This window comes from Apteryx rowi, unplaced genomic scaffold (genome assembly GCF_003343035.1).
Source record: "Apteryx rowi isolate R43461 unplaced genomic scaffold, aptRow1 scaffold_8, whole genome shotgun sequence".
NCBI lineage: Eukaryota > Metazoa > Chordata > Aves > Apterygiformes > Apterygidae > Apteryx > Apteryx rowi.
This window is the reverse complement of record NW_020451093.1, coordinates 70,100-96,087: the sequence shown is the minus strand read 5'-3', so window position 1 is coordinate 96,087 and position 25,988 is coordinate 70,100. Positions and strand designations below refer to the sequence as shown.

Here is a 25,988-nt window from a genome sequence, read left to right as displayed (position 1 = left end):
TCAGAAAAGCCGTGGCAAGACACTGAGTAACTTGCACCAAACTGAACACGATGATCTGTAAAAGAAAGGTTGACCTCTACAAACAAATGTGACATGGAGGTCTGTTATCATTAACTCAAAGAAAACCCATTTCCTTATAATACTGACAAGTCTGAAGAATGAAAATATAGCTGGACATTGGGAACAATTTATTGTTTTCCTCCTTTGCTTGGTTCTGCAATAGGCGCAGGTAGCAACTACAATACATAATATGCATTATCTGTTTTCTGTACCTCCTCACCTTATTCAGCGTTGCCTAAAGGATGTTATTCATCAGCTGATTATTGCTATTAATCAGTGAGGGTTTGTTTAAGGAAGTTTGAAATGCTTGCAAGGTACAAAGCAAGAATTTGCTCCAGTAGAGGACAAAGCAGTAGTCCAAACAATGCATAAACCTGATATGATTATGAATAATATGTGCTCTTGCTCTCTACAAAATTGCCATTCCCATGCACCTTACTGCAGTTTAAGGGAAGGAGAGGCAATAGTGAAAAGTGGCTTCAGGAGTAGAAAGGCCACAAGCGAATAAGGAGATATAAAATTATTAGTTTGTTACAATTAAATTCAGCACTGGTCCTTGGCTCTGACAAATCCTTGAAGACAGATTGCAATTTTCCTGAGCTCTATTTGAGTAGGACTGTGACAATATGGACAAAAACTAAATTTAAGCCACTTTCATGCTGCCCTGTGTTGGAGTCCCTGCTGCTTACTCTATGGAAAAATATGGAGAGATGAAAAGTTTATGCTTGCTGCCAACAGCTTAAAAGAAACTGATATCTAATACCCTTGTACAGTTCTATACACCATATACGACCAGGTCAGACAGGGGTAGCTACTGTCATTTGGAGACAGATATTATTCTCACAGTATCAGCTTTAACGAGATCTCTACAGAAAGGACACACAATTACTTCTCCAGTAAAAATATCCAGTCACATACCTCAATACAGTGGCATCCCACCAGTCTATAAATTGACGTGACACAGCTTTTTGTCAGGTCACGCAAACCAAAAGCATCACAGCCAGTTAAAGCCATCTTGACTCCCTGTGAAGGCACTGAGTTGCAAGGGTCTGTCCAAGGATGGTGACTGGTATCTGATAAGGAGCAAACTAAGAGAAACAAGGTCAGACAGTCTCGAGGAAACGACATTTTTACTGGTTAAACACCTGGTAAGTTAGACATGCATGTACTATGTTTTGTTCCTAAGACAGCTTTCTCTGAAATACTCTTTCTTCATATAAAGTACGCAGAGTTTTAGGAAGGCTGCCCAGTCATTGACTTCTACTATTAGTGTTACCAGGGAGAAGAGAACTGTAGTCAGACATATTAAAACATCCAGGTAAGGAGACTGCACTAGGGCCAGCCTGAAGACTGGGAAGATTGTGATTCTCCCTGGATGTACATGATTGTTCAAGATCTGACACCTGGGAGAAAAGGCACTGGAAGATACCAGAAGGGTCAGATGTGCAATGACTTGCTGTGCTGGCAAAATAAGAAGTGTGACTCTTCTTTCATTTCATTTAAAATTTTTGCCTACTTTTGGGGCACAAGGACAGAAAATCTTTTCCTTTTAAATTGTCCCATCAATCTGTAGAGTACAGCTAATCACATGAGCAACAGCAAATTATATGAGCAGTATCACAATACCAAGTTTATAGTCTTAATCCTATACATGCCCATAACCACCAGTAGAATTTAACTCTGAGCTATTAAGAAACATTGCCATCTACTGGTTTCTTCAACAAGTCTTCCACAGAAAAAAGAATWGGTCTAGTTAAAGCTTATGGCTGATCATAAAGTCATGCTTGCTCTGAACTTTTAAGGGAAAATGTCACTGATAATAAAGGACAGGCAAGTGAAAGTTGCAAAGGCTAATGCATTATGACTGCACTATATAGGTTAAGCCAACGTGCGCAATAATTATAACTATCACAGCTTGACACAGTTTATAAAGGCTTGAACTATAAAAGCTCAGAGTTCAATAATACAAGCTATTGAGCATCTCTTATGGAGTGCTGACTGTCCGAGCTCCCACTGAGTTTCAATCAAAAAGTGCAATATTAAAAAATAAACTGTGAATTAATCATTCTCATTCTCAGGAATATTAAAATCCCTTTAAATGGCAATCTGAAAGGGTCTTAAAATTAAAAGTAACTTGCACCAGTTTTGAGGACATGCAATACTACCAGAATGGCATAAAGCAGGAGAGTAGTGTAAAACTATGGATATATAAACATGCCAATATTGAGCAAATGAGGGGTGGGTCACTCCAAGGAAACCACTAGTAAGTGTATTTCTACCTCTTTGCACCTTGCAGCAAATGTCAGTCAACTCACTYGATATTTTGCTGAGGGATGAGTCACCTTGTATTCACTATGGTGTAAAAGCACACATATGTACCACAAATTAGTTGACATGCTCTACGTTCATCCTTTAGTTTCTTCCAGTGTCCAGGTTTGTAAGAATCCAATTCCCTGAGAGTTATACTTTGTACCAACATAGTATTTTATTAACACTTGTGTGTTTAAGTGGTGGTAGTTAACAGTAACACACTTGTGTTTACTTAGTATTACAATAGTGTCTAGAGTTCACAGATATATATGGGCCTTCTTTGTTCTAGGTCCCATATAAACACATTTTTTAAATTAGTCCTTGCTTTAAGGGCTTGCTATCTAAATAAAAGCAGGCAGTGGGAGTAAAGAAATGGTTATCTTCATCTTACAAATGAAGACATTCAATATTGTCATTGTATAGATGTAATAAAGGAAGTTAGAGCAATCACTTAAGGTAATATGAACATCTAGAGCACTTTGAATTCTGTCCTCTGAAGTCCAAATGTCTTGACTGCAAGACCTTATTTATTTTTTTTATACAGGAAGAAAACAAACATTTAAAGCATAAATGTCATTCTGAATATATGTATGCTGTCTGTATTACTGAAATCAGGTGCCTGAGCTCAAGGAGTATTACAATTTAAGGGATCAGTTGCCCATCCACATTCAGAAGATTGCTAACGCCATCATTTAAATAATGTGTTCTTTAATTCAATATGTTCATTCCCTTCTGTCCTAAAGGAAGAATGTTACATTGTTTAGAATAAAGGCAAAGGGAATTTCAAACTGTTTCATAAAGAAAATATTACTCTTCAGCTCAAAAAGGCTTACAAAGTTTAGGAAGAAGCATAAAGATTTAACTATGTGATGTTATCTGAAAGTTTTTCACAACAGTTGCCATTTCTTCCTTCTCTAAATTTTGGACTTGTAGATGCACACATGAAGTTGAATGAGACTAAAGAAAACTCAGAAAAATATTGCACTCTGTTCTCCATTGTCTTTTTCACCAACAGCTACAAGAAACATAGGGCTACTATTCAATGAAGCCAAACTTGGCTTCAGATTTCAGGACCCCACTTTAAAACAAACTAACAAAAAATATCCTCAATGCCATGAYAGAATTGAAAGGTTCAGAAATGTGTAGAAAATTTTGTATTGAAACTGTTTTGCAATATTTACTAATTTACACTTGTTGTAAATGAAGAAACAGACGCGATGGACAACTTGTTAAAAAAAGAAGTAACCTCAATTCTTCCTTCTCTTCCCTCTTCAACTAATGTCATTTTTGTTTTGGAGCTATCTCACAACTAGGGTGACATCTTGTGTTCATTCTCTCCACAAATGCCACAGATCTGACTTTATCCAACTACTGTTGGATAAAGCTCTATCCCTATGATGCAARTTTTATCTTCCAAAGGGTTGCAAAGAATCTTAGCTGACACTGTGTACTTCACTTACTGTCTCAGATTTCATATTCTTTCTGAGTTTATTGTGACTTTATATTATTTTAACAGAGCTATTCTAAATGAAGATATGTTAATGATAAGGCAGTATAAAAGGCACACCCTTGCCAAAAAGGAGACTAATACTTTTATTAGTATTCTTTAAATTAATAAGGGCAATGTAAAACGAAAGCTTTTTACACCTGATAAAATTATTTGAGAGATTATGGACCTGTCAATCTGTAAGTTATGAGCTAGCTACTATATCTGCAGTTTGATTAATCTGTTCATTAATCCCTTGACCCTACCAGTAGCCCTTGCGGTATTTTGAAAAACCTTCATTGTGCTTACTTTTCAAAACCTAAAATATTAAGAAATGGATCTTCATATGTACAAAAAGAATATAATGACTTAAAATGCTATGTAAACAAAAGTGACTGTACCTACAAAAAAAAAGATGATTTTGCAAGGTCATGTGCGAAAGAGGCTATTTATCAACACTTAAAATGGATCATGGAATGACTGAAACAAACAGCTGTAAATAGCCCCCTAAAATAAAATAAAAAATAAGTTTGATTATTATTTCATCCAATTCAGAAAACCAGTTAGGTTCTGAGAATCCCAAAAGTATTGTGTAAGTTTGAATTACAAATGTCAGAAAGAACTTTCACACATTTACACTGCAGTTACCCCCATGGCACCCTCATGACTGCCAGTAGTACATTATGGATGTGCACTGCACTTGTATTATGTGTTGTTTCTTCTCTCATTGCCTCTGTGAGGAGAAAACTGTGTATAGCRCCTTGTTTTCCTGCAGCCTTTTGGTTTGCAGTGTGTAGGTGCTAAATATAAAATGACTATATAATTATCCTGAAAATAGCAAAATTTTCGTAGTAAAAATGAGTTATATAATAGAAAGTTCCACTGTGACAACCATGACAACAAAAGGGAAGTGATCCTTCCCCTCTGCTCAGCAGTGGTGAGGCCACATCTGGAGTACAGTGTCCAATTCCAGGCTCCCCAGTACAACAGAGATGGACATACTGGAGTGAGTCCAGCAAAGGGCTACAAATATGAATAAGGGATTGGAGCACCTGGCATACAAGGAGAGGCTGAGAGAGCTGGGATTATCCAGCCTGGAAAAGAGAAGGCTCCAGGAAGATCTTATCAATGTTTATCAATACCTGAAGGGAGCATGTAAAGAAGATGGAACCAGACTCTTCTCAGTGGTGCCCAGTGACAGGATTAGAAGTGATGGGCACAAACTAAATACAAGAAAATTATGTTTTAACATAAGAAAAAGCTTTCTGCTCTGAGGGTGGTGAAACACTGGAACAGATTGCCCAGGCAGGTTGTGGAGTCTCCATCCTTGGAATGTTCAAAACCTGACTGGACACAGCCTTGAGCAACCTGCTCTAGCTTAGCCTGCTTGAGCTGGGGGGTTGGACCAGATGATCTCCAGAGGTCCCTTCCAGCCCCAACTATTCTGGGATTTTGTGATTCTGTTTTCTTCATTTCAGAGATTTAAGCAATCTTTTAGAGAATTGGGCCCAAGTGATGGTGCATTTTGGAGAAGAGAACCAAAATACTTAATTCTGTAAATTTTGGTGGGAAGCAATGTCCAGGAAACAGGCCACTTGTGGTAGCCTCTGTTACTGTAGGGATGAGCTACAGCATTTTATACTAGGTGGCATTCCTAAACACTGAAGATTTTTGCCCGGAAACATAACATAATCTAGCTCACTTCAGTTTACTTAATCTCCTACAATTATTTGATCACCTTTGCAGTAGCAGAGCTGATGATGTAGTAGTCATAGATGGTAACAAATACACATGGCTGGGTATCATCTGCAAATTGCTAGGGTCTTGAGTCCAGCTGCCAATGAGGTTGAATTCCATTACTAGAAAAGGAGACAAGAGAGAATTGATTTTTGCAGGTTTTCAGCAGTGAAGAATCAAGTGGGTAGGAATCACTTCAGGAAAGGCCCAGACTAGGGTAGTACAGTACCTTGGACTCCTGCCACCTAGCTCATGTTGGACAGGAGGATTTCATGGTCAACCATGCTAAACTCTGCAGAGAGGTCTAAAAGGGTGAGATTAGACATTAGTCATCTATCTGTATAAAAAAGGAGATAATTCATTAGAACAATTTCAATGGTTTCAGTTCCTTGTCCTGGCCTGATCCAGACTATGCCAACTCTGGAATATTAGCTTCCATTTAATGAACTAAAAAGGGCAATGGTGATAGCCTAATACTTTAAAGTATTAAGCTGATTCTCTGAAACACTTGAGCAGTCATAGGTTCCAGACAATCCATAAGAACTATGCAAAATCTACAAGGTCTTCTATAAAGTGCAATTCAATCTATCTCTACTTTTCATCCTAGCTGCAGGTCTGCAACTGGTTTTGATTTGGAACACATTCAGGTACATACAGATCTGCATTTGCAATTTGATACACAGAACAGTTTCAATTGTAAAAATTGGGGTAAATTAGAAGTTTACTATAAATTTACCTTAGGAATTTTATTTGATCCCACTGTATTCCATACTCTACACAAAGTGCTGATGGTGTAACAGTTATAACTGGGATAATATCTCCAAATGACCTACAGGGGAGACATAATTTGGAAGCAATATTACACCAAAACCTTTAAAATTTGTGATTATGATAGTCTAGCCTGCTTTTTGCAAACAGATATGTTAATCTTCCTATCTTAAACTCAAAAGCTTACTTAAAATTTGCTCATAGGTTCAGTGATATTCAATAATATACTATGGAGATATAATTYGCACCAGCAGTTTTTAACCCAAGCTGACATTAATATGTTCTATAAATCACATCATCTGTTCTCCATGTGATACATCTTTCAGACTACACCATTTACATCAGTTTAGGGTGGGTATAGCTTTTCTCTTTGAAAGCCCAGATTTTAGAAGTATATATTTCAATTAAATTGGAAAAGTGATTATTTCTGCAAATACCTTTATATTCATGACTTGCATACGTATACAATTTTTTTCTTATGTAACAGACAGATTTGCAAAAAAAACTAGTATCTGTCTATCTGATACTTGATTTTAAGACCAGTACCTATCCAGAACTGATTACTGTCTGACAGATAAATTTGATCTAACAGGTAAAATTATAATCTGTTAAAAGATGTTAAAATGTTAAAAATGAAAAGACTGTTTGAAAGGCTTTCTGGTTTGTGGCTGTAAGCAATAAAAGCTCTAATTTTCTAGTTCAACATTTTTAGCTTAATGGTGCAGATGTCATAAACGGCTGGTGATTTTTTCCATATCCAATCTAAGACATCAAAAAGAACGATATTTTCAGAAATTCTGCTTTCTGAAAATCAAGCCTGTCTGCACTATCTCAGCTCTGTACAGCAACCTGAAGTTAACAAAATGACTATACACTTTTGTTTCCTGATCTTTTCTATATAGGATTTTGATACCTTTTGTATAAATTACTACCATATACTCGAAATGATACAACTGAAATCAATGATTACTTTTGTGTTACATTGTTAATCAACACAAGTAGCGAAATAGTAAGCGGGAACAGAGATTTGGAATTTGGCTTTAAAGATGAATTTACTCTGAGAGATAAAATAGTGACATCAGCAGACCATTATGGTGTCAAAAACATTTATCTTCAGAGATAAATTCAGAGTCTCTAACATGAACTTCTTCAGTGCTATAAAAACTTTGCTAACCCAAAGCATAATTCCCCACAAACCTTCCTGCAAGATCATGTGTCGAGAATTTGACACATTTTGACAGCAACTCAATAGCCATTTGTGAAAATCCTATTCTTAGTAACGATTGCCTGATAAGTCAAGCAATTAGGAATGAATCTATCGAACAGAAATAAGACATATGTACCAGGGGGAATTCATATGACATCTAAAAAATGCCCAGCTTCAGAGAAAAAATATTAACATGAGTTAGTGGTTTAAACTATTGTCTGGACCTGTTACGAAGGAATTATCATTAATGCCTTCTGAGTATTCTTTTTCATGACCCTTCAAAATTGCTGTTTGAAGAAAAACTACAGACACAAAGGAAGAAGTGGACAGAACATGCTTTGAAATTTCCACAGTAGTAGACACAAATGTCTTCGCAAACTCTAAGCAACAGCTTTTATAAGAAGATACTGAGACAAAGCTATGTTGTAGCACATGACACATGGCCACCTAATGAAATCTATAATTTCCAGATTTCCATATATGATGTCATGACATTTAGACAGATGAAAGTTCATCATTTCTCTGCAAGTGCACCAGAGTTTTCTTTGCGCTTCTAGCTGATAAAAGCAGTATGACCATGCTGTCACATGCCTGGTACAAAACTAATATATCCTTCTCAGTGGGATATAATACACCTTCTCAGGAGTGTTTATCAGTTTGGGCCTTGAGCCACACTAATGCAATTTCACAAAGACTTGCCAAGTCAGCCCTCTATTTAGAGTTTTGCTTGACCAGGGTTCTCAGGTCCTAATTCTTGGCAGAGCTGGGGGTGTGAGGAAGTGGGTGAAAGCAAAACAGTGATGATCCGGGCAGCACTGGTTGAGATAGGAACATGTGGATCTTGCTGTGCCTGAACGATGACATTGTCTCTTCCCTTCTTGATGTAAGTATCAGTATCCATTCCCTCCTACCCAGATTTTTAATTCACTCTATTTATTAAGTGAGCATATTCCAGAAAGGAGCATTGCCTGGGCTAAATCTGGATCCAAATAGTAAATCTAGTCATACAGTTATAAATCATTATAGACTGGGAAGAGCAAACTCGTACTTATTTAAAAATGTGTTATGTAACATAATGTAGTGAGGAAGAAAAGATGGAAATGTATATCCAGAACTGAAACAACACTGAGCCACAGCAACGCACTTTTACCTGCCTAGAATTCAGAGCTGAACTGACTTCCCCTGGAGTTTTGTACCAAAAGCCTTTCTTGTTGAGGATAGTTCAGTTTATTTTCAAAATGCAGTTGATGGAAACAGCAATTATCCTTTTAGTGTTATAAGCCAGTGGTTAGACCTGTTATTCAGTTTGTGGAAAGTTTGGGTTAGGCTACCTTTTCTGCTTCATAATTTCAATGTCACACCCTTAAGGGCAGCATCTCAACAATCAAGCCATACTTTTCAAACTGTCAGGAGTGTCCCAAGAGGAAACCCCTGTGAACTTCACTACAAGCAAGGTGACGCATCCTGCTGCACAACCATGGCAACTTCATGCAGTAATGAAAAATGAAGAATTCTCAAAGTAATGGAGTGAGGTATGGATTAAAATGGTAAAGATGTGCTGCTCTAGAGCATCCTGAAGTCCGGATTACTCCTCAGCTTCTCTTGTTGATGCTGTCCTACTTTGTACACTGGGAAAGAGAGTGAGTTTGACTCCATCACCAAAGAGTTATCCAAGGGGACACCTGGATTTTAGTTTCTACTCAAAAAAACTAATACAGAATATTGACATTTTTGTTTCTCAGTTTTCGTTCAGTCAGCTGGAAGGCTCCAATCTCAAGTGTAAAGCTTAAAGGTCTTAGGATATGGTTTTGGCTTAATCTTATTTCAGTGTTATTAAGGCATAATATAGAGATAGGGACATCTTTTCTTGCTCCAGTAATGCTTGCTTAGATTAAATTTTCCTCCACACTAGTATTTCCTCCTCCTTTCAAACAGTTTTCATAAACAAGATTATTCTGTGAAATTGCAGATGTCTTACAATTTCTTTAAGTCTGTCTCTTCCTTATGACTTTTTATCATTTTMCCTTTTAAAATTCTTGGGATAATGAATCCTTGTATTTCTGGAGCAAGGTGTTCACACTTCAGAAAAGTGGACACCTCACGTTTCTCTTGTAAAGGACTAATAAACATTATTAATTTGAATGTAGACACAAATAAAAGAAATTTAAAAGATTGTATGTCTCTCCCAGTATTTTGAAGTTCTGGCAAAAAAAAAAATAATAATAATTCGTATCCTGGTGATCCATACAAACCCTGCAAGACAACAATTACAGATGGTGAAAAATCAGTTGTTTCATCTCAACATCAGTAGCTTCTTAAAAAATGAATTATATGTAATAGAAACTATGAAAATACCCCAGTAATAGCTCTGCACGGTGAGTTTAATCCCYGTTACAGCACGATATCGGAGGCTGAACATTACGCTATTTGCAGCCATTCAGATTTCCAAGAATACAATGGTTATTGATTCAGGATAGCAGAGCGCTTTGCTGCAAATTCCTGTACTATTTGTGCCACCTGCTGGTCACGGAGGGCCTGGAGGAGGCCGTACTTCAGGGTGTGGGAACCACACTCTTCGGGGGAAGAGCCGGGAAGGAAGGAGACGCTGGGCAGAGGTCGCACTGCCTGCATCACTGGGACTGCAGAGCGGCTGGGAAGCCCGGCTGGAAGCGCTGCCCAATAAACCCCTAAGAGACCGTGCCCGGGAGGGGCAGGCTCGGCCGCCGCCGCCGCCGGGCCAGATGGCGGCTGAAGGCGCCGTTCGGGAGAGACTCGGCTGCGGCCGTCACCCCGCAACAAGATGGCGACCGCGCGCCTGCGGGCGGAACGCGGCGCCGCGCTGCCTCCGCCGCGCCGCTGGGGGCCGCTGCGGGCCGCCCGTGAGGAGGCGGCGGCGGCGCGGCGGGCCCGGGCGCCTCCCCGCTCGGTCTAACGTGTCTCCCCTCTCTCCCCCCGCCAGGCGAGGCGGCCTCGCTGGGGCCTCCGGAGGAGGAGGAGGAGGAGGCGGCGGCGGCCCCCGCGGGGGAAGCAGCGGCGGCGTCGGGCCCGGACCTCGCGGAGGGCGCGGAGGCCAAGAGGAGGAAGAGGAAGAAGAGGAAGGGGCCGGCTGGCGCGGGGGACGGTACGTGGCGCGGCCGCAGGCTGCGGGGCTGCCGCCGTGCTGCCCCGGGGACGGCGAAGCCCCGTTTCCCGCCGCCTGCGCTGTGGCAGAAGCCCGGCCGCTGCCGCGGGGGCGGGTTCGGCCGCCGGGCGCGCGCGGGGGCCGCGTACGCTCCGCGGGCTTGGAAGCTGTCTCGCTCGCCTGTGTGGGCGCCGGGCCGCAAGCTGCCGTTTTGCTGTAGCTCTCTGGGCTTAGCACTGAGCACGGACGGTGCTGGAGCCTGGCATGTCTACGTTACGAAAAGGAAAGAGTTTTGTAACTTGTTTAAGGCTAAATTACCTCATTCCCCAGCTARTTTTTACAATATAAATTGCATTTCTTTGTTTTACTCTGTGAAGTGGTTTGTACGCAGGAAACTTAAACAAAGTTCTTGCTGTCAGCATCTTCAAATTTCATAGAAACCTGTTTAACTGCTCCTTTTCTGTCCTGTTAATATTCTTTTCTAAATGTACATAACCTCATAGACATAGCAAGCTTCCCTCCAGACTGGAGGTGAGAAAAACATGAGATTTGTAAGAGTGATTTTCAGACTGAGGAAATGCATTTTGTGGCCCCCCCCCCTTTTTTTTTGTGATGAGCATATTCTTCATGTCCGTAATGGAAAATGACTTATTTGTTTTGTGTAAAATAACACACTACATACAGAAACTAAAAAAGCAAAGACTGAAGAAGATGAGTCTGCACAGGTAGAAGATGAAGATGGGCAGGATTCTGGAGAGAAAGAAGTGGAAGAGGAGGAGGAGGATGAAGTGCCCAGTTTACCACTAGGTGTAACAGGTATCTTGTGTCCTCTTTTGCATATATGTGCTAAAATCCAAGTTCTAAAACTCTGTTCTAGGACAAGTTGCCATTTTCCAATTTGTGTTGAGAGTCAGGCACTTGAATATATGTAGCATGATACTCGTATCTGTAGAACTGCTTATTCAGTTAACTGTTTTTTGAGATTTGTATTTTATATATATATATACTCCTTATTTAACTATTGGTCTTAAATTTACCAGTAAAAAGCTGTTTGAAAACATACATTCTYTCTMTATATATATACGTACTGTGTGTGTGTGTATACATACACACTATACATACACACATATAGAGCATGTTTTCAAACATGTATATATATGTATGCTTAATTATAGAAGGAAAGAATCAAGAGCAATGTAGAGGTAGATGACTACTAAATTTGCCAGAAGAAGCAGTGCATTCATGTTCATTTTAACAGTTCTATCTGGTATTTATAGGAACACATTAGTATAGAATATTTTGTTRTGTCATAGGATTTTATGGTAGGAAGGGATAAGAAAAAGTCCTTTACTTTGATTTTTTCATTTAGGTAAATTTAACTGGATAATTCCAGAGGATGGATGGAGTTGAAGAAACAAGTTTGAAATGATTTTTTTTTTCTCTGTCTCTCTCTGTCTCTCTTCAGGTGCTTTTGAAGACACTTCATTTGCTTCCCTTGCTGATCTTGTCAGTGAGAACACCCTGAAAGGCATAAATGATATGGGCTTCACGCATATGACAGAAATTCAACATAAAAGTATTAAACCTCTTCTGGAAGGGAGGTAAGAAATGTATGTTTATTTTATATCACTGTATTGATCTTGAACGCCATGTAAATTTTGCTAGCAAATTAAATACATGAAACATGACTTTCTGCAGCTAAATTTTAAGTATGTTTTCCTCATCTGTTTTAAATATTTTGTTCACTCTATTTTGTTTATAATCATTCGTACACGTTAGCAAAGTATATCTATGGGGTGTGTGAAGAAATACTTGGGGTAAGTTCATGGAAAATGCTTTGTATTTGGTTTGAAATCAGGGAAGTCTGTTTTCATTAGTCTCTTGTGTTAGTGCGTCCCATAGAGCCTCTAGAGACATAGATACCAAYGGACAAGATTTGCCATTGAGCTCTTAAACTTACTAGTTTCTTTTAAGTCATGTTAGGTTTTCACATTGTCARCATCATTCAAAACGGGATTGTTTTTTCTCTCTGTAGAATTAACTAAGAGCTTCTCTTTCTAACTTTGCTGTATACAGGGATATTTTAGCAGCTGCGAAAACAGGCAGTGGCAAAACACTCGCGTTTCTTATTCCTGCAGTAGAGCTCATCTACAAGTTAAAATTCATGCCTAGAAATGGTAAGGCTCTTCCTTTGTTCCACTGTTGAATTTTACAGTGGCCCAGCCATTTAGGGATAGGGCCATGAAAGGGATGGGATGAGCTATTGTAACTTATACTGATTGATGTATTTTTTTTTAGGAACGGGTGTTATTATTCTTTCACCTACTCGAGAGCTCGCTATGCAGACATACGGCGTTCTTAAAGAACTTATGGATCATCATGTTCACACCTATGGTCTGATAATGGGGGGCAGTAACAGATCAGCAGAAGCACAGAAACTTGGAAATGGCATCAACATCATTGTGGCAACACCAGGAAGACTTCTGGATCATATGCAGGTAGGTAAAATACTGACTTCTCATATGCGTTATTAAAACAAAGCAAGACCCTTGTCACTGTCTGACTTTGAGCTTATTAATCTTCTAGAACACTCCAGGTTTCATGTACAAGAACTTGCAGTGTTTGGTAATTGATGAAGCAGACCGTATCTTAGAGGTTGGGTTTGAAGAAGAAATGAAACAGATCATAAAACTTCTACCAAGTAAGAAAAAAAAAATCTATCTTTCCTGGAAATCACTTGACTAACATTATGTCTCCTTTATGACTCAATTATTGTAAGAAAAGCCATTGATTTTTATAGTTCTGTAAATGCACTTCAGAGTGATTGTCTTACTCTGTCCTTTTTTCTGATAACTAGTATGTATTATTTTATTTAGCATCATTCATTTGAAACACAGAACTTCCATATGCACTCTATGGGTATTATTCTGTTCATGTGAGATCCTTTTAGTTTAACTTTTACATTATGTCATTCATCTTTCTCTCAGCGCATGTTTATTTCCTACAGTTCCTTATTTCCTAATAATGTTAAATATTATAAGAAAAAAGGTCTTCCCACGTGCAGTTAGAAGTTTCTTCATATCTCCAAGAACAGTCTCTTCAGGAAGTTTATTTGAACACTTACCTTTAARTTTTCCTTTCCTAATTTCTAATTTAGTTATTCCATGTAATTGATCTGCAAAATGCATTCAGCTTTTCTCAGAGTTACCAAGGYTTTTCCTTTAATTCTTAAAATGTAGAAAAAAACATGAAATAGTATATTAATAAAACAATGTTAAATTTCAYATCTTAAATTTTATATTTCAGATGTACATATTTAATATGCAAATATATAAATCTAATAACATTCTGTGAAGAATTTCAATGCACAGTGCTAAGAAATGGAAAGGAAGAGTGGAAAAACTACATGTTCTTCATGAAGTGGAAAGCAATAGACAGAAGAGATTTTTATTTTGCATGAATGTGTTTTACTCTTGCCCTGTTAGGAAGGAGTTTATATTTTATACCAGAGACTTCAAAATAGAAAAGCAGCTTTTCAAAAAATGGTGGAACCAGTTGTCCAAAAGAACAGTTGGTACTGTTCTTGGAGCTGTGAAATGGAATATGTTTAGGTCCGTGTTTTCCATGCATTCGTGTAGCAGGAAAATGCCCCAGGGTCAGGATATGTAGTTGAGCTGAAGGACAAGATGCAGGCATGGGGATTCTTACACCTGCTGTGAGACCCATTAAAGTCACTGAGGATCAGCACAGAGGTAATGCCATGTGACAAACAGCAGGCACAAATGTGTATGTTATAGACTGTGAAAGAAAAACTTACAAATCTGAAGTGCGTTATTACCACTTACCTTGTAAAACAAATTTCCAGCTTTTTTTTTTTTTTGAGAAAACAAAAGCATTTTAATGTTCATGGAAATGAAATCAATCTGTAGTTGGAATTRCAAGGTAAGTATCTATTTAAATCGTTGTTTGCTGCCTAAATTGGAGTGCAAATGTTTATTAACACTTTCCCAGCAAGAAAGAATATTTAATTTATAGATAATAGTGTTTTGGGGATGAAGGCAACCTAAGTAAATAGCATATACAATATRTAATACAACTACACTTAGCTCTGTTTTTCAGTAGCCATATGTTTGAATCAAAATTCAATAGGAAAAAAGGAGAAGAYTTGCTCAGGAAGGACAACAATGACTTGCTATTTTAATTTTTCTTTAAAAAATGAGACTCTGTTTCAAAATTAATATTTACAGAGCGCAGACAGACGATGCTTTTTTCTGCTACTCAAACCAGAAAGGTTGAAGATYTGGCTAAGATCTCTCTGAAGAAAGAGCCACTATATGTTGGGGTTGATGATAACAAGGAGACAGCAACAGTAGATGGTCTCGAACAGGTAAGAACAGAAATGTTATTAAAAGGGCTGTGATCTGTGAACAGATCAAGTTCTACATGTTTTTAAATGACTTGTATAGATACTGCCTTAGAGGGTGTTTACCATCCTAATGAGCAAAAGCTATCAGTWGCCTAAAGGGATTTATTCAGTCTGCTCTCTGCAATAAATTTTATGCATCTAGTAGACTTTTGCAAGATAGATGATATAAAAAGTCATGAAATAGTAAYGCTTAGTTACATTTATCTGTTCCTACCTATATTACATACATAAGCTTCAGTTCTTATTACTGTAGTCACTATGTTGTTAACTAGAGAACACTTTAGATGTATTTAATTGCTGCAGCTTCAGGTAATAACAAAATGGTGTTGCACGGTAGTTTCTGGATTTGTGCAGTTGACAGAAMAATGAGTGTTACTATAAAATTGCCAGTAGATATGTATTACTGTAAAAGAGTAAATTTATGGCAAGAATTCTTTGAAATAAAATTCCTGAAATCATAAAGAATTTTAAGAGCCCTGTGCAGTTATTTTCATGCCTAAGGTCAGTAATTGAGAAGTTCTTRAAATGGGTTATTATTGTATAAACAAACTGCTTTTCACTGAACTTAAATGAGATTATTTTGGAGAAATAAGTAAAAATTACTTCTTCATTAAAAATTATTTCAAGTTAGTACAGTAAGATTCTTGCCAAGTTCATCATCTTACTTCAAGAGCTTCATATACCAAGGTGAGGGACAGACCATAAAAGGAATGGTTTGGCCTGATGTTGCTGGAAAAAACTAGCTATCTGGCATATTGTTTCAGAACATAACACACCTGAGATATTATTGTATTAGTGAAGTAAAAGTGTATTTCATACTGCTTTATTTTACAATATCTGAATTAYTTCCAGGGCTATGTAGTATGTCCATCTGAAAAAAGATTCCTTTTGCTCTTCACCTTCCTCAAGAAGAATCGGAAAAAGAAACTAATGGTATTTTTTTCTTCATGTATGTCAGTGAAGTATCATTATGAATTACTCAACTATATTGATTTGCCTGTTATGGCCATTCATGTAAGTATTTTATTCATCRACTTGTTTTTAATCAATCTGATAGTACCTGTAAGTTGTTGCTGGCCTTTCTTTTGCCTTCATTTCAGTCCAGTTTCTAATAGAAAGATATGCTGCTCAGAAAGTGGTGATGATCTTGAGACTRGTTTGGAGGAAGGAGATAAAGCACTATCTAGTAACAGCGTGTCGATATAGTTAATCTTGTTAGTTTCCAAACCAGGGCTGAAACACTGATACTGATTTATGTTCTGTGTGGAAAGCTTTTTGTTTTCCTCCAAGAGATGGCCTTTCACAAGCACTAAAACTCAATTTATGGATCAAAGTTATTGTCACAGGAATCAAAATACTTTGATCGTTGGAGTTCTGGGTACTTCTTCTATGGCTAGGGCGATGTTTGGTTTTAGTGTACCAGTTCTCACCATTCGGATGAGTATCTTCAACTGTTATCAAAAAGACAAACTTGCATAGTTTAGAAGGGATTGACTGAAAGTTTATGAAGCAGTTATAACTGACCACAAATGTACTTGTCTTTTTGATGTGTTGGAGATATTTTTGATGCACTTAAATAGAACTATTTATTACAAGTTGGGGAATTTTTTGTTGTTTTTGTGGGTTTTTTTTTTTGTTTTGTTTTTTTTTAACCTGTAATCTAATATATTCCTAGTCTTGCAAATATCCTTTTTCTGAACTTCAGGTATTTATATAATCCTCCTGAAACAAATGCTCATGCAACTGAGTTTTTAGTGCCTGAAAACATAAAGCATTACCTCTGATTAAACCATTTTATGTGGCCCTGTGCTATTTACTGTGGTAGCTTTGTTTCTTCATTGTGAAATGGCATTGCTTTCAGAAATTGGTGTTGGTCTATACAAGAATATAAGATGGCAAGATGCCCTAAATTATTTTATATTTCTGCCAGTGATATAATATGCAAGATGGGAAATGATATTTAAGCTTACAAGTTGACAGACTTTCTTGGTTGAAATTTCATCCATAATGTGTTTACTTCCAGGGCAAGCAGAAACAAACCAAACGTACTACAACATTTTTCCAGTTCTGTAATGCAGAATCTGGAATACTGTTGTGCACTGATGTAGCTGCTAGAGGACTGGATATTCCTGAAGTGGACTGGATTGTCCAGTATGACCCTCCAGATGATCCAAAAGTAAGTTGAGGAAATAGAATAACTTCCTAGCAACAAGTCAAATCCTAGCTACAAATGTAGCTGCTGAGAAAATCCGAATCTGCTGCTTGACAGAGGCCAGGTTTCAGCCATGTTCACATATATCAGCTAATTTCTTCCACTTCCCTCCGACTAGCTCCTAGAAAATGGGTGAAACCCTTGGTATCTTTTWAAAAGAGTTGTTTTTTAAAATATTACTCTTCATGCTATTAAAGTAATTTAAAATCTAATCAGCTAAACAACAAATTACTTTTTAAAAGGAGTATGGTGTTACATATGCATCCCTGAGTCTCCTAACAGCTTTTCCAATGGAAGTCTGATTTTTATTTAAAAAGCAAAATTCTCATTTGAATAAATGTCCAGTGCAAACAAGCAAAACCCATAAAACTCATAAGTCTTCAGAAATATGCAGAGCATACATATCAAAAGTTTAATCTTCAGCTACTGCAAACCAAGTTATTGTTCACAGTGAAAGGTGAAATACAATCAAGTATTCCTGTCTCATGTCTTTACTAAGAATGAATTTTAAAACATAATGGATGACACATTGAACTTTATTAATGTTAAATTTGTTTTTCTGTGAGGCTGTTCATATTATTGCATGTCTGAAAGACTGATTGGACTGACTTTCCTTTATTCTTTCCAAAAGGAATACATTCATCGAGTTGGTAGAACTGCCAGAGGTATAAATGGTAGAGGACATGCTTTGCTCATTTTACGACCAGAAGAACTGGGCTTTCTTCGTTATCTAAAGCAAGCCAGGGTAAACTTACATATAGCTTTTTTTTTTTTTTTTTAATTGTGCAAGCAGGATTTTAAAGACAGAAACTGTAATGATTAATCAAACATTTTAATTTTTAAGCAAAAATCATTTTATTGCTTAGGAAATATTCAACTGAAAACTTAGTTGAAGTGTAAAGTGAGCAGCACAAAGGTAACTATCAAGTATATTTAGAATTGCTTTGCAACTGAGCTTAGAAGTGTGCTATAAAAAAAGTTTTTTCCTAYGACCTCTCCATGGAAGGATACTGGGAGCTTGGCCCTCCAGTGGGAATTAAAACCTGGATGTTGTTTTTTGCAGTTGTTATTTTTCTGCTCAAAGAATATATTGCATTTTATTCAGTTTCAAAAGAACAGTAGCCCTCTTCGAAATATAATTGTTTTAATATGATAGAACATAGTTTCTTAGTTACTTTCCTTATGGGTTTGTTTACACTACAAATTTTTACCACTTGTAACTAAAGTGGTATAGCTTAAAGTGATAAAGCATCGTAATGAGCACCTTYACTACACTAGTTTAAAGAAAGTGATAATCCTGGCATATTGGTGTAAAGGCACTTTATAAATATATCTCTTATGAGGGTAATAATGGTGGGATCATTGTTTTGAATGAAAGATGATGTCAGAATCCTAAAACATATATCCAGGTATGCTTTTCATTTTCAAAACCATCCTTGAACTTYGGAGTTATAATCACGTATCAATTGACATAGCTGTGATATATATTAAAAAAAAAAAAAAAAACAACTTCTATTATCTAACAGACCTTTTCCTATTTGGCTTAGGTCTTAAATGCAGTCACTGTTTACATAGTATAAATAATTCATATACTTGATTTTTCTGTTTTTTTGTTTTGTTTTGTTTTTTAAGGTACCATTAAGTGAATTTGAATTTTCCTGGTCAAAAATCTCAGACATCCAGTCTCAGGTATAAAATGACCTCATACTATGGCTACTTCGAACATTTGTATGACAATAATTTATATAGAGAATGTTATAGTCTTTAATGACTGAAATTTTTTTTTAATGTGAATGCTTTGAAAAATTCCTATAAATAAGTACTCTGTAGTAAATCCTCCTGTCATACTGCCCCTSTGTGACATTATAGTGATACAGTGTTTTGAATTCAAAGATGTTTTATTATCCAGTACCAAATTGTCATGATTATGAATTTGTATTTAAGAATTTTTTTTTTCATTTATGTCACAATGCCACAGTAATGTGGAACTTGCTTTCAACTTCTGAGTACCTATTTGTCTAGCATAGCAAACAGATTTCTGAAAGCTTTTACTGAAGTTACGTATGTTCAGATTAATTATTAGTAACATATGTCTTGTAAGATGACTTCCTCAGACTTCAGCAAGCTGAAGGAGATGTAGTACCAACACTTAAAAATGCTAGTATGTATTCCAGGTATACCAGTTATATTTTTAACTATTTGATGGAAATAAAGCCTGGCAGCAGCCAAACCTGTTTTGCGCTCAGTGCTACAAAAAYAGCTGCAGAGCACAAAGTTGAATGGAATAGCATAGATAGGTCTGTCGATGTGAATTTCTATTATGTGAATCATTCTTTTGTATGAGCTCTGTAAAGCCTCTTTGCCATAACTTAAACTTAAAATAGCAAGTAGAAGAAACACTGAAGACTGTCCTTACAGAAAGAGGTTCCTGGTTAGCAATAATTAGGAAGAAATTATRTCAAACATAACTTATTTTTAGTGTGCCAAATCAGTGTACACTGAAGGTCAAATGAGACATTCGGATCTAGAGAGGTGACAGTGTTGGGAACTTAACCCTCAACTCATAAAATGCCTCACTTAACACTAGTGAATGTTCATTTTTGTCTTATAATTAATACTGCTTATTTTATGATGAATTTGCAGCATTATAGAGACACTACATGCAGAATCTGAGACGGTACAGTTTAGATGACCGATTTAAAAGCCTAGTGGTGTTGTCCATTAATTTTCAGTGTATCTAGTTTTGTGGGGTGGCCATAATTATATGTTAGTTTGATTAGGAAAACCTAATTGATTATTTTTGTGACTTTTTCACATCACTGAGGCTATGTACTGTAATCTACCTTGAGGGTTTTTTGTCCATTTGTTTATAAAAGCACTCCGATACATATTTATGCACTCTGCTGTAACAGGGCTGTTTTACTGAGGTGAATAATGAACATTACTGCAACTCACGCAGTAAGTAATTTGTTTCCATGTAATTTACACAGTTGCTACAGCCATAATTGGATATGTCTCTTGCTTGCTTTTTTCCTCACCAGCTGGAGAAACTGATTGAGAAGAACTACTTCCTTCACAAGTCAGCCCAGGAAGCGTACAAAGCTTACATTAGAGCTTATGACTCCCACTCTCTAAAACAGATCTACAACGTCAATAACTTGGATCTGCCCAAAGTCAGCCTTTCATTTGGTTTTAAAGTCCCTCCATTTGTTGACCTCAGTATCCTTTTACTGCAGTGTTTCAGAACTGAATTTCTGCTCTAAAATGTTCAGTGCAACTTACTGAAGTACCTAAGGTCAAATGTTGATTTTCTCTTTTTTTTTCTTTTTTTTCTTTTTTTTCTTTTCTCTTTTGGTATTAATCACATAAATGCATCGTGCTCAAACAATAGTTTGTCAAAGAAAACATTAAATGGCAATTCTTCCAGTGTTAATACTTGTTTATGAACACCTGTGCACATATGTTAATGCTTCAGTTGCTGCAGGTTAGCAGATTTGGGAGTATTACATACATGTTCTAGAGTAATGTTCTCTTTCATGTAGCATCATTTTCATTCTAAGGTATGTRCTGAAGTGTAATAATCATGGAATATTGAAATAGAGGGACATGAAATAGAAGACTGTTTCTAGATTATTTTCAAACCTGCCAGAAGATGGAATTTGAAGCAGTGATACTTTRGCCTACTCAGCTGGACAGCTGGAGGATAAAAAGCATTCATTAGAATGGCAGGCACTAAGTAAGTTCCAGACGGTTTCTTCTGTAGTTACACAACTAAACTTTTTGTATAATGCTATTATTTTTTCCTCACCTTAACTCTTACAGTACCTAAAAAGCAGCATTTCAAATGGTTCCTTTTTTAAGTTCTTTAACCAAAACAATTCCAGATGTGAACAGCAACCAAGGCAGAAGACTACAAAAAAGAGGCGGAGGTGGAGGATTTGGTTACCAGAAATCAAAGAACGTCCACAAAGCTAAAATCTTCAAACACATTAACAAGAAATCAGACAATCGGCAGTTTTCTCGTTAATCAGATCTTCGTTTAAGTGACTTCTGTCTTTAGAATAGACTACTTTGATCAAAACTAGCTGACAGTTACTTCCAGTTTAAACTGCTCTGTTAATATTTTAGGGTTTTTTGGTTTTGTTTTTGGTAACATCTTTATCTTTCATTTCAGGAAGACTTTTGGGGAGGGAGAATGAAGATAAGTAGTCTGCTAATTTTGCCATGCTCATTGTAAGGAAGAAGATAGTTGAATATAAATATTTTAAGTCAGTACTATAGTTCTTTTTTCTTTTTTAAAGAAGAATATTTTCAGTTTTTTATAAGAGAATTTCTTTTCCCTTTTCCCTTTTTTTCTATGCACGCGCACACCTCAAAAGGTTTGAAGTAGGTAGAACACAAGGACAGATTACAGTGCGAGAGAACTTGCAAGCAAGAGATCTCAGAATGCTCAAAAATGCAGAAGAGCTGTAGGTCTGAAAATATTTTTACAGTGTAAAAGGGATTTTTGTTCACATGAATCATTGCAGTTTCCTAGTGCTACAGAACTCTGCTTTGTCCAAAAAATATGCTGAAAAATATAGGCAGATTCCTTCAGAACAGAACATGTCTGTTAATCTAATTAAGACTATGAGCTTGTAATTATTTTAAGTCATGGCACCTTTATAACAAATACAATGCCAGAGACAAAATCACTCTTTTATACCACATCTGTGACATGCTTAGAACTGCGGGGGGGGGGGGGTTAATGTTGTGATTAAAATGCTAATATTCTAGTGAAATGATCAGATTTGCTTCATGTTCTCTTTAATCTGAATTTACCCATCTGGAAGTGTCTAGTGTATTCTCTTATGAATATGCAAATAAAATTAGGCAGATTACATAATTTGAAGCACTCAGCCCAGATAATGATTTTAAAATGCTCTGTAAACTTGATGCAGTGAGAATTGTTGCAGTTTTATTTTGTAAATTACAGAAGTGAATTGCTTTTTAGTCTTAGTTTATCAGATCACTGATGGAAAAAGATATTACCACAGGATCAAGGGAGTGGAAAGACTAGATTGTAAAAGTGCTTGTGCCCAAGTTTTAAAAAAAAAAATGAAATGGCATGTAAATGTACTAGAAAGGTATTTTGAGGAAGAAATGGAAAAGACTGAAATAGAAGAGGGTGGCATGCACATAGCAAATAGAACAATTACAGAGAATAAGTAGAAAGAATATACAAGGTGGGCAAAAGTAAGTAGAGAAACTAGATTGCATGTATTACTTTCAAGTCTGTGCCATTGCAGAAATAGATAACTACTATTCTCATGAGGCTAAGGTGGTAGAGGGAATGGTATTTCAAAAATGTATATCCATCAGTGCAGAGAAGAATTAAAATGTTACAGAATGCGGAAATTCAGGCCCCAAATGATTACAGTAAAATAGCTGTAATTCATCTTATTCTGCATTCTGTATAATCTAAAATGTTATCCAGTACCACTTATGAATACAAAGGCATCAATATTTTTTCCAGTGTAATATGGACCATAATCCGTAGGTTTTTTAAAGTAGCATGTCAGATTTAACATGACAATTTGTGCATAGAAGTATTGGAGAAGAATGTTGGAGGTCTTTCTTTTCCACCCTAAGAGAAACCAGATCATTCTTTGGAAAAACAGTATGACCAGTATGCTATGACTAGTATGACCACTATGACTAGTATGCTWGTGCTTACTCCATTCAAGACTGAGAATGTTGCTTTTTTTCTTTACCTTTTTGTGAAACAGCTGACTTATAGCCCTGGTGGGTAACTTTTAAAGGTTCTTAATTAATATTGGTCAGATATTAAGAACTCCTGATATGTCAAAATACTTTAAAAATATTAAAATATATTACTTCCATTGTCAGGGTTTGAAGGTCTCTTGCTTCCAGGGTTGCAATGAAAAAGCTGAATCTGCTCTTATGGGTAGGCAACATTAATTAGGAACATGATACCTGATTCAGTGAGCTCTAATCTTTGATTCTGGGTTTGCTTATAAATCTATAAATATAGATGTGAAAATAACTCTCAAGACTATTTTGTAATAGTACATTTTAAGAACTATCTCTGAGATCTGCAGCATCACACAGTTGAAAGGTTTTGTCTACACTTGCAAGCTGTGCAGTTACACTATGAGAATCAACTTACATCACAATGAAATTAATTCTGTTGAGGGACTCATTAAATGAACTGCAAAATTAATCACTTGGGAAGAGATGTAAACAAAGTTGCAGTAAACTACTATAAAGATCAAAATATGGTTACATGGGCACAAGCAGTGTAAATTAAGGAGTATTGGTTTGGAATAAAAAAAAAGGCTGTGATGATGGGCACAGTCAGTTACTGTGTCAGAGTAGTRACTCCAGCTGCTGCATAGCCAGAACTAGTTTGGCTTAAAGGCACATCAGAATTCATGCCACTTCTTTGTGTGGGCAAAAATCTGTTTCGCAGAAAGCTGTTTTGTTCTGTCGTTCTTGGTGATTCAGGGAGCAGAAGACTCGCTGCTTTCTAGGCAGCCGACAACCTCCAGCTCCACCTAACTTTCTCTTTGGAAGAGTTGAGGCACGGTCAGTTTTGGAAGTCTGACATCTGGAAAACTAAAAATAGGGGTCTGGTGCCAGAGCACCCAGCTCCTCCTATGTAGTTTTGCTTTGTATTTTCTTATGTACCCTAATATAAGCAAATCTTTATTATAATCTCATCTGGGAGATAACAAGACTAAATGATACTGCTCTAGAGTAGCACTAGCTTACCCTAGAGAGGATATTTTCACAAGCAGATTGGAGTATCATCTCCCCGCCACCTCACAAAARTTAATGCTGTTGCTTTTATTTAAATATTCCTGATGTCTAATGGCTGCACAGTCTGAAGTAACTATGTAGTGTGCTATTTCGAACTGCGATTTCCTGACCAACCAGAAGAGAAATTCCAGAGCTGAGACTAGGTATTGAAAAAGAAGGGTTTCAGCTTYCTGGCTTGTATTCAGTTTTCTTTCTCTGTTTATGAAATCACAAATGAAAAATAGTTTCTAATGGAAGATCTGCTTGTATCAGGCAGCATCTATTCTACTATGATACAGCAAGTTTAAAAGATTGTCAAACTGATTGGAAATCTACCGTTTCCTTTACAACTTACCCTATTATCAATCTTGTGAGCAGTTAATAGACTTCAGCCATCAGACTCTCAAGGCTTGTCTCATAACAGTGACTGATAGGTTGGGGACTAATATTGTAAGTCTTGAGAAATTGTCGTCTTTCTCTGAGAACCTTGACAAAGAAATTGGACTCTTTAAACCACTTAAAGGGGTGATCAAAACTGTCCTGCTTGAACTGGAAGATTTTTTTTGACAGTTCTCGGAACAGGTCCATAAAGGAAAATTTCATTGCTAAGCTACTGCTCATAATCATGAAAAACCTTGTCATGATACAAGTTTCCTATGCTGTAATGCTGCCAAGTTATAGACAAGAACAAGACTAGTCAAATAAAGCACTGCCATCAAATTTTYCAGGGTGAATGTCATGGGTAGAGGGCACAGGTTTATCGACAATGTAGAGCAAAAATATTTGAGAACTGGTAGGATRTTATCTACCTATGTCTGCTCCACTGTGAATAAGAAATGTGTTTATTGCTTGGCAGTAATTAGCCATTTTGTTTGGTGCTTAARTTTAAGCTCAATTTAAGTAAGCTACCCGAGCTTTAGATACTCCTTCARGCTAGTAATCTAAGGTTCAGGGGAAGCAAGCTCTCACAGGAAGGGCAAAAAGTAAAGATTTTATGTCATTCAAAAATAACATTTGAGTAGAGGCCTCCAACTTCTTCCCACTGTGAAATGTGTAAGGAAGGTGTGTACTGACAGGAGACACTGTCCTATTCAAAAGATATGTGTCTAGTTACTTCARCCCCTATACCTGCAAGGTATTTTACAGAAGTCTAAAATCCTAACAACTACAAAAAAGCCAGGTATTCTTCCTTAGAAGACAGGGGGGGTTCAAACTAAAATAATAATGCTGAATGGAGCTCAGAAGCAACTCGCTGGGCATGCAGAATAAAATCCCTCTGTTCTTTACTATTGACTTCTGCTCTCTTGGCTTGCTTTTTTCAGGATTTTACCTGCTTGGCTAGATAAGAGTATTCACACAACTGTTCCTGATGCTTTTGTTTGCTCTAGGTTTATAGAGGAGCTCTGACAGTAGGAATCCTGCCGCTTGAATTGGAATGCTCTTTCCTTCTAAAATGTGCTGGCTTATGTCAAAGTCATAAATACTTTAATGTTTGTGTCAAATCTCTTTATTGCAGGGCCACATGGGGAAGAGATTACCTTTTCTTTCTCTTGGCCATACTTCTGATATGGAATTGTGAGAAGAGTTAGATGTAGGGTGCCATTAAGAGGATGGAAGATGAAACGAAAATCAGGGTGCTGTCTAGACACACTATTTGTTAGATCAGTGTCATCCAGCTTAAGAAYTGCATTCACCCTTTCAAAAAAAAATCTGAGCGTACTCTATGATTACAGAAGTATTTGGGAAGATGAACTGTTAGCTACAACACAAAAACATAAAGTCYTCTACTATTTTTTCCTCTTGGTCAATTGGTCATTAAAAAGAAGAAAATCATAGGCCCTGTAAAATCTTGTATAACTC

General features: G+C 37.0%; 1 protein-coding gene across 1 annotated transcript; it reads left to right on the top strand.

The window, feature by feature from the left end:
* Positions 1 to 10,368: 10,368 nt before the first annotated feature.
* On the top strand, positions 10,369 to 23,215 carry DDX18 (DEAD-box helicase 18). Its single transcript, XM_026088970.1, has 14 exons — positions 10,369 to 10,447; positions 10,528 to 10,689; positions 11,374 to 11,505; positions 12,155 to 12,290; positions 12,766 to 12,866; positions 12,988 to 13,187; positions 13,276 to 13,390; positions 14,937 to 15,076; positions 15,968 to 16,129; positions 17,139 to 17,291; positions 17,959 to 18,072; positions 18,960 to 19,016; positions 20,369 to 20,546; positions 21,212 to 23,215. Exons 1-14 carry the CDS (start codon positions 10,369 to 10,371, stop codon positions 21,352 to 21,354), a joined length of 1,872 nt encoding a protein of 623 aa, XP_025944755.1. The 3' UTR covers positions 21,355 to 23,215.
* The last annotated feature ends 2,773 nt before the right edge of the window (positions 23,216 to 25,988 follow it).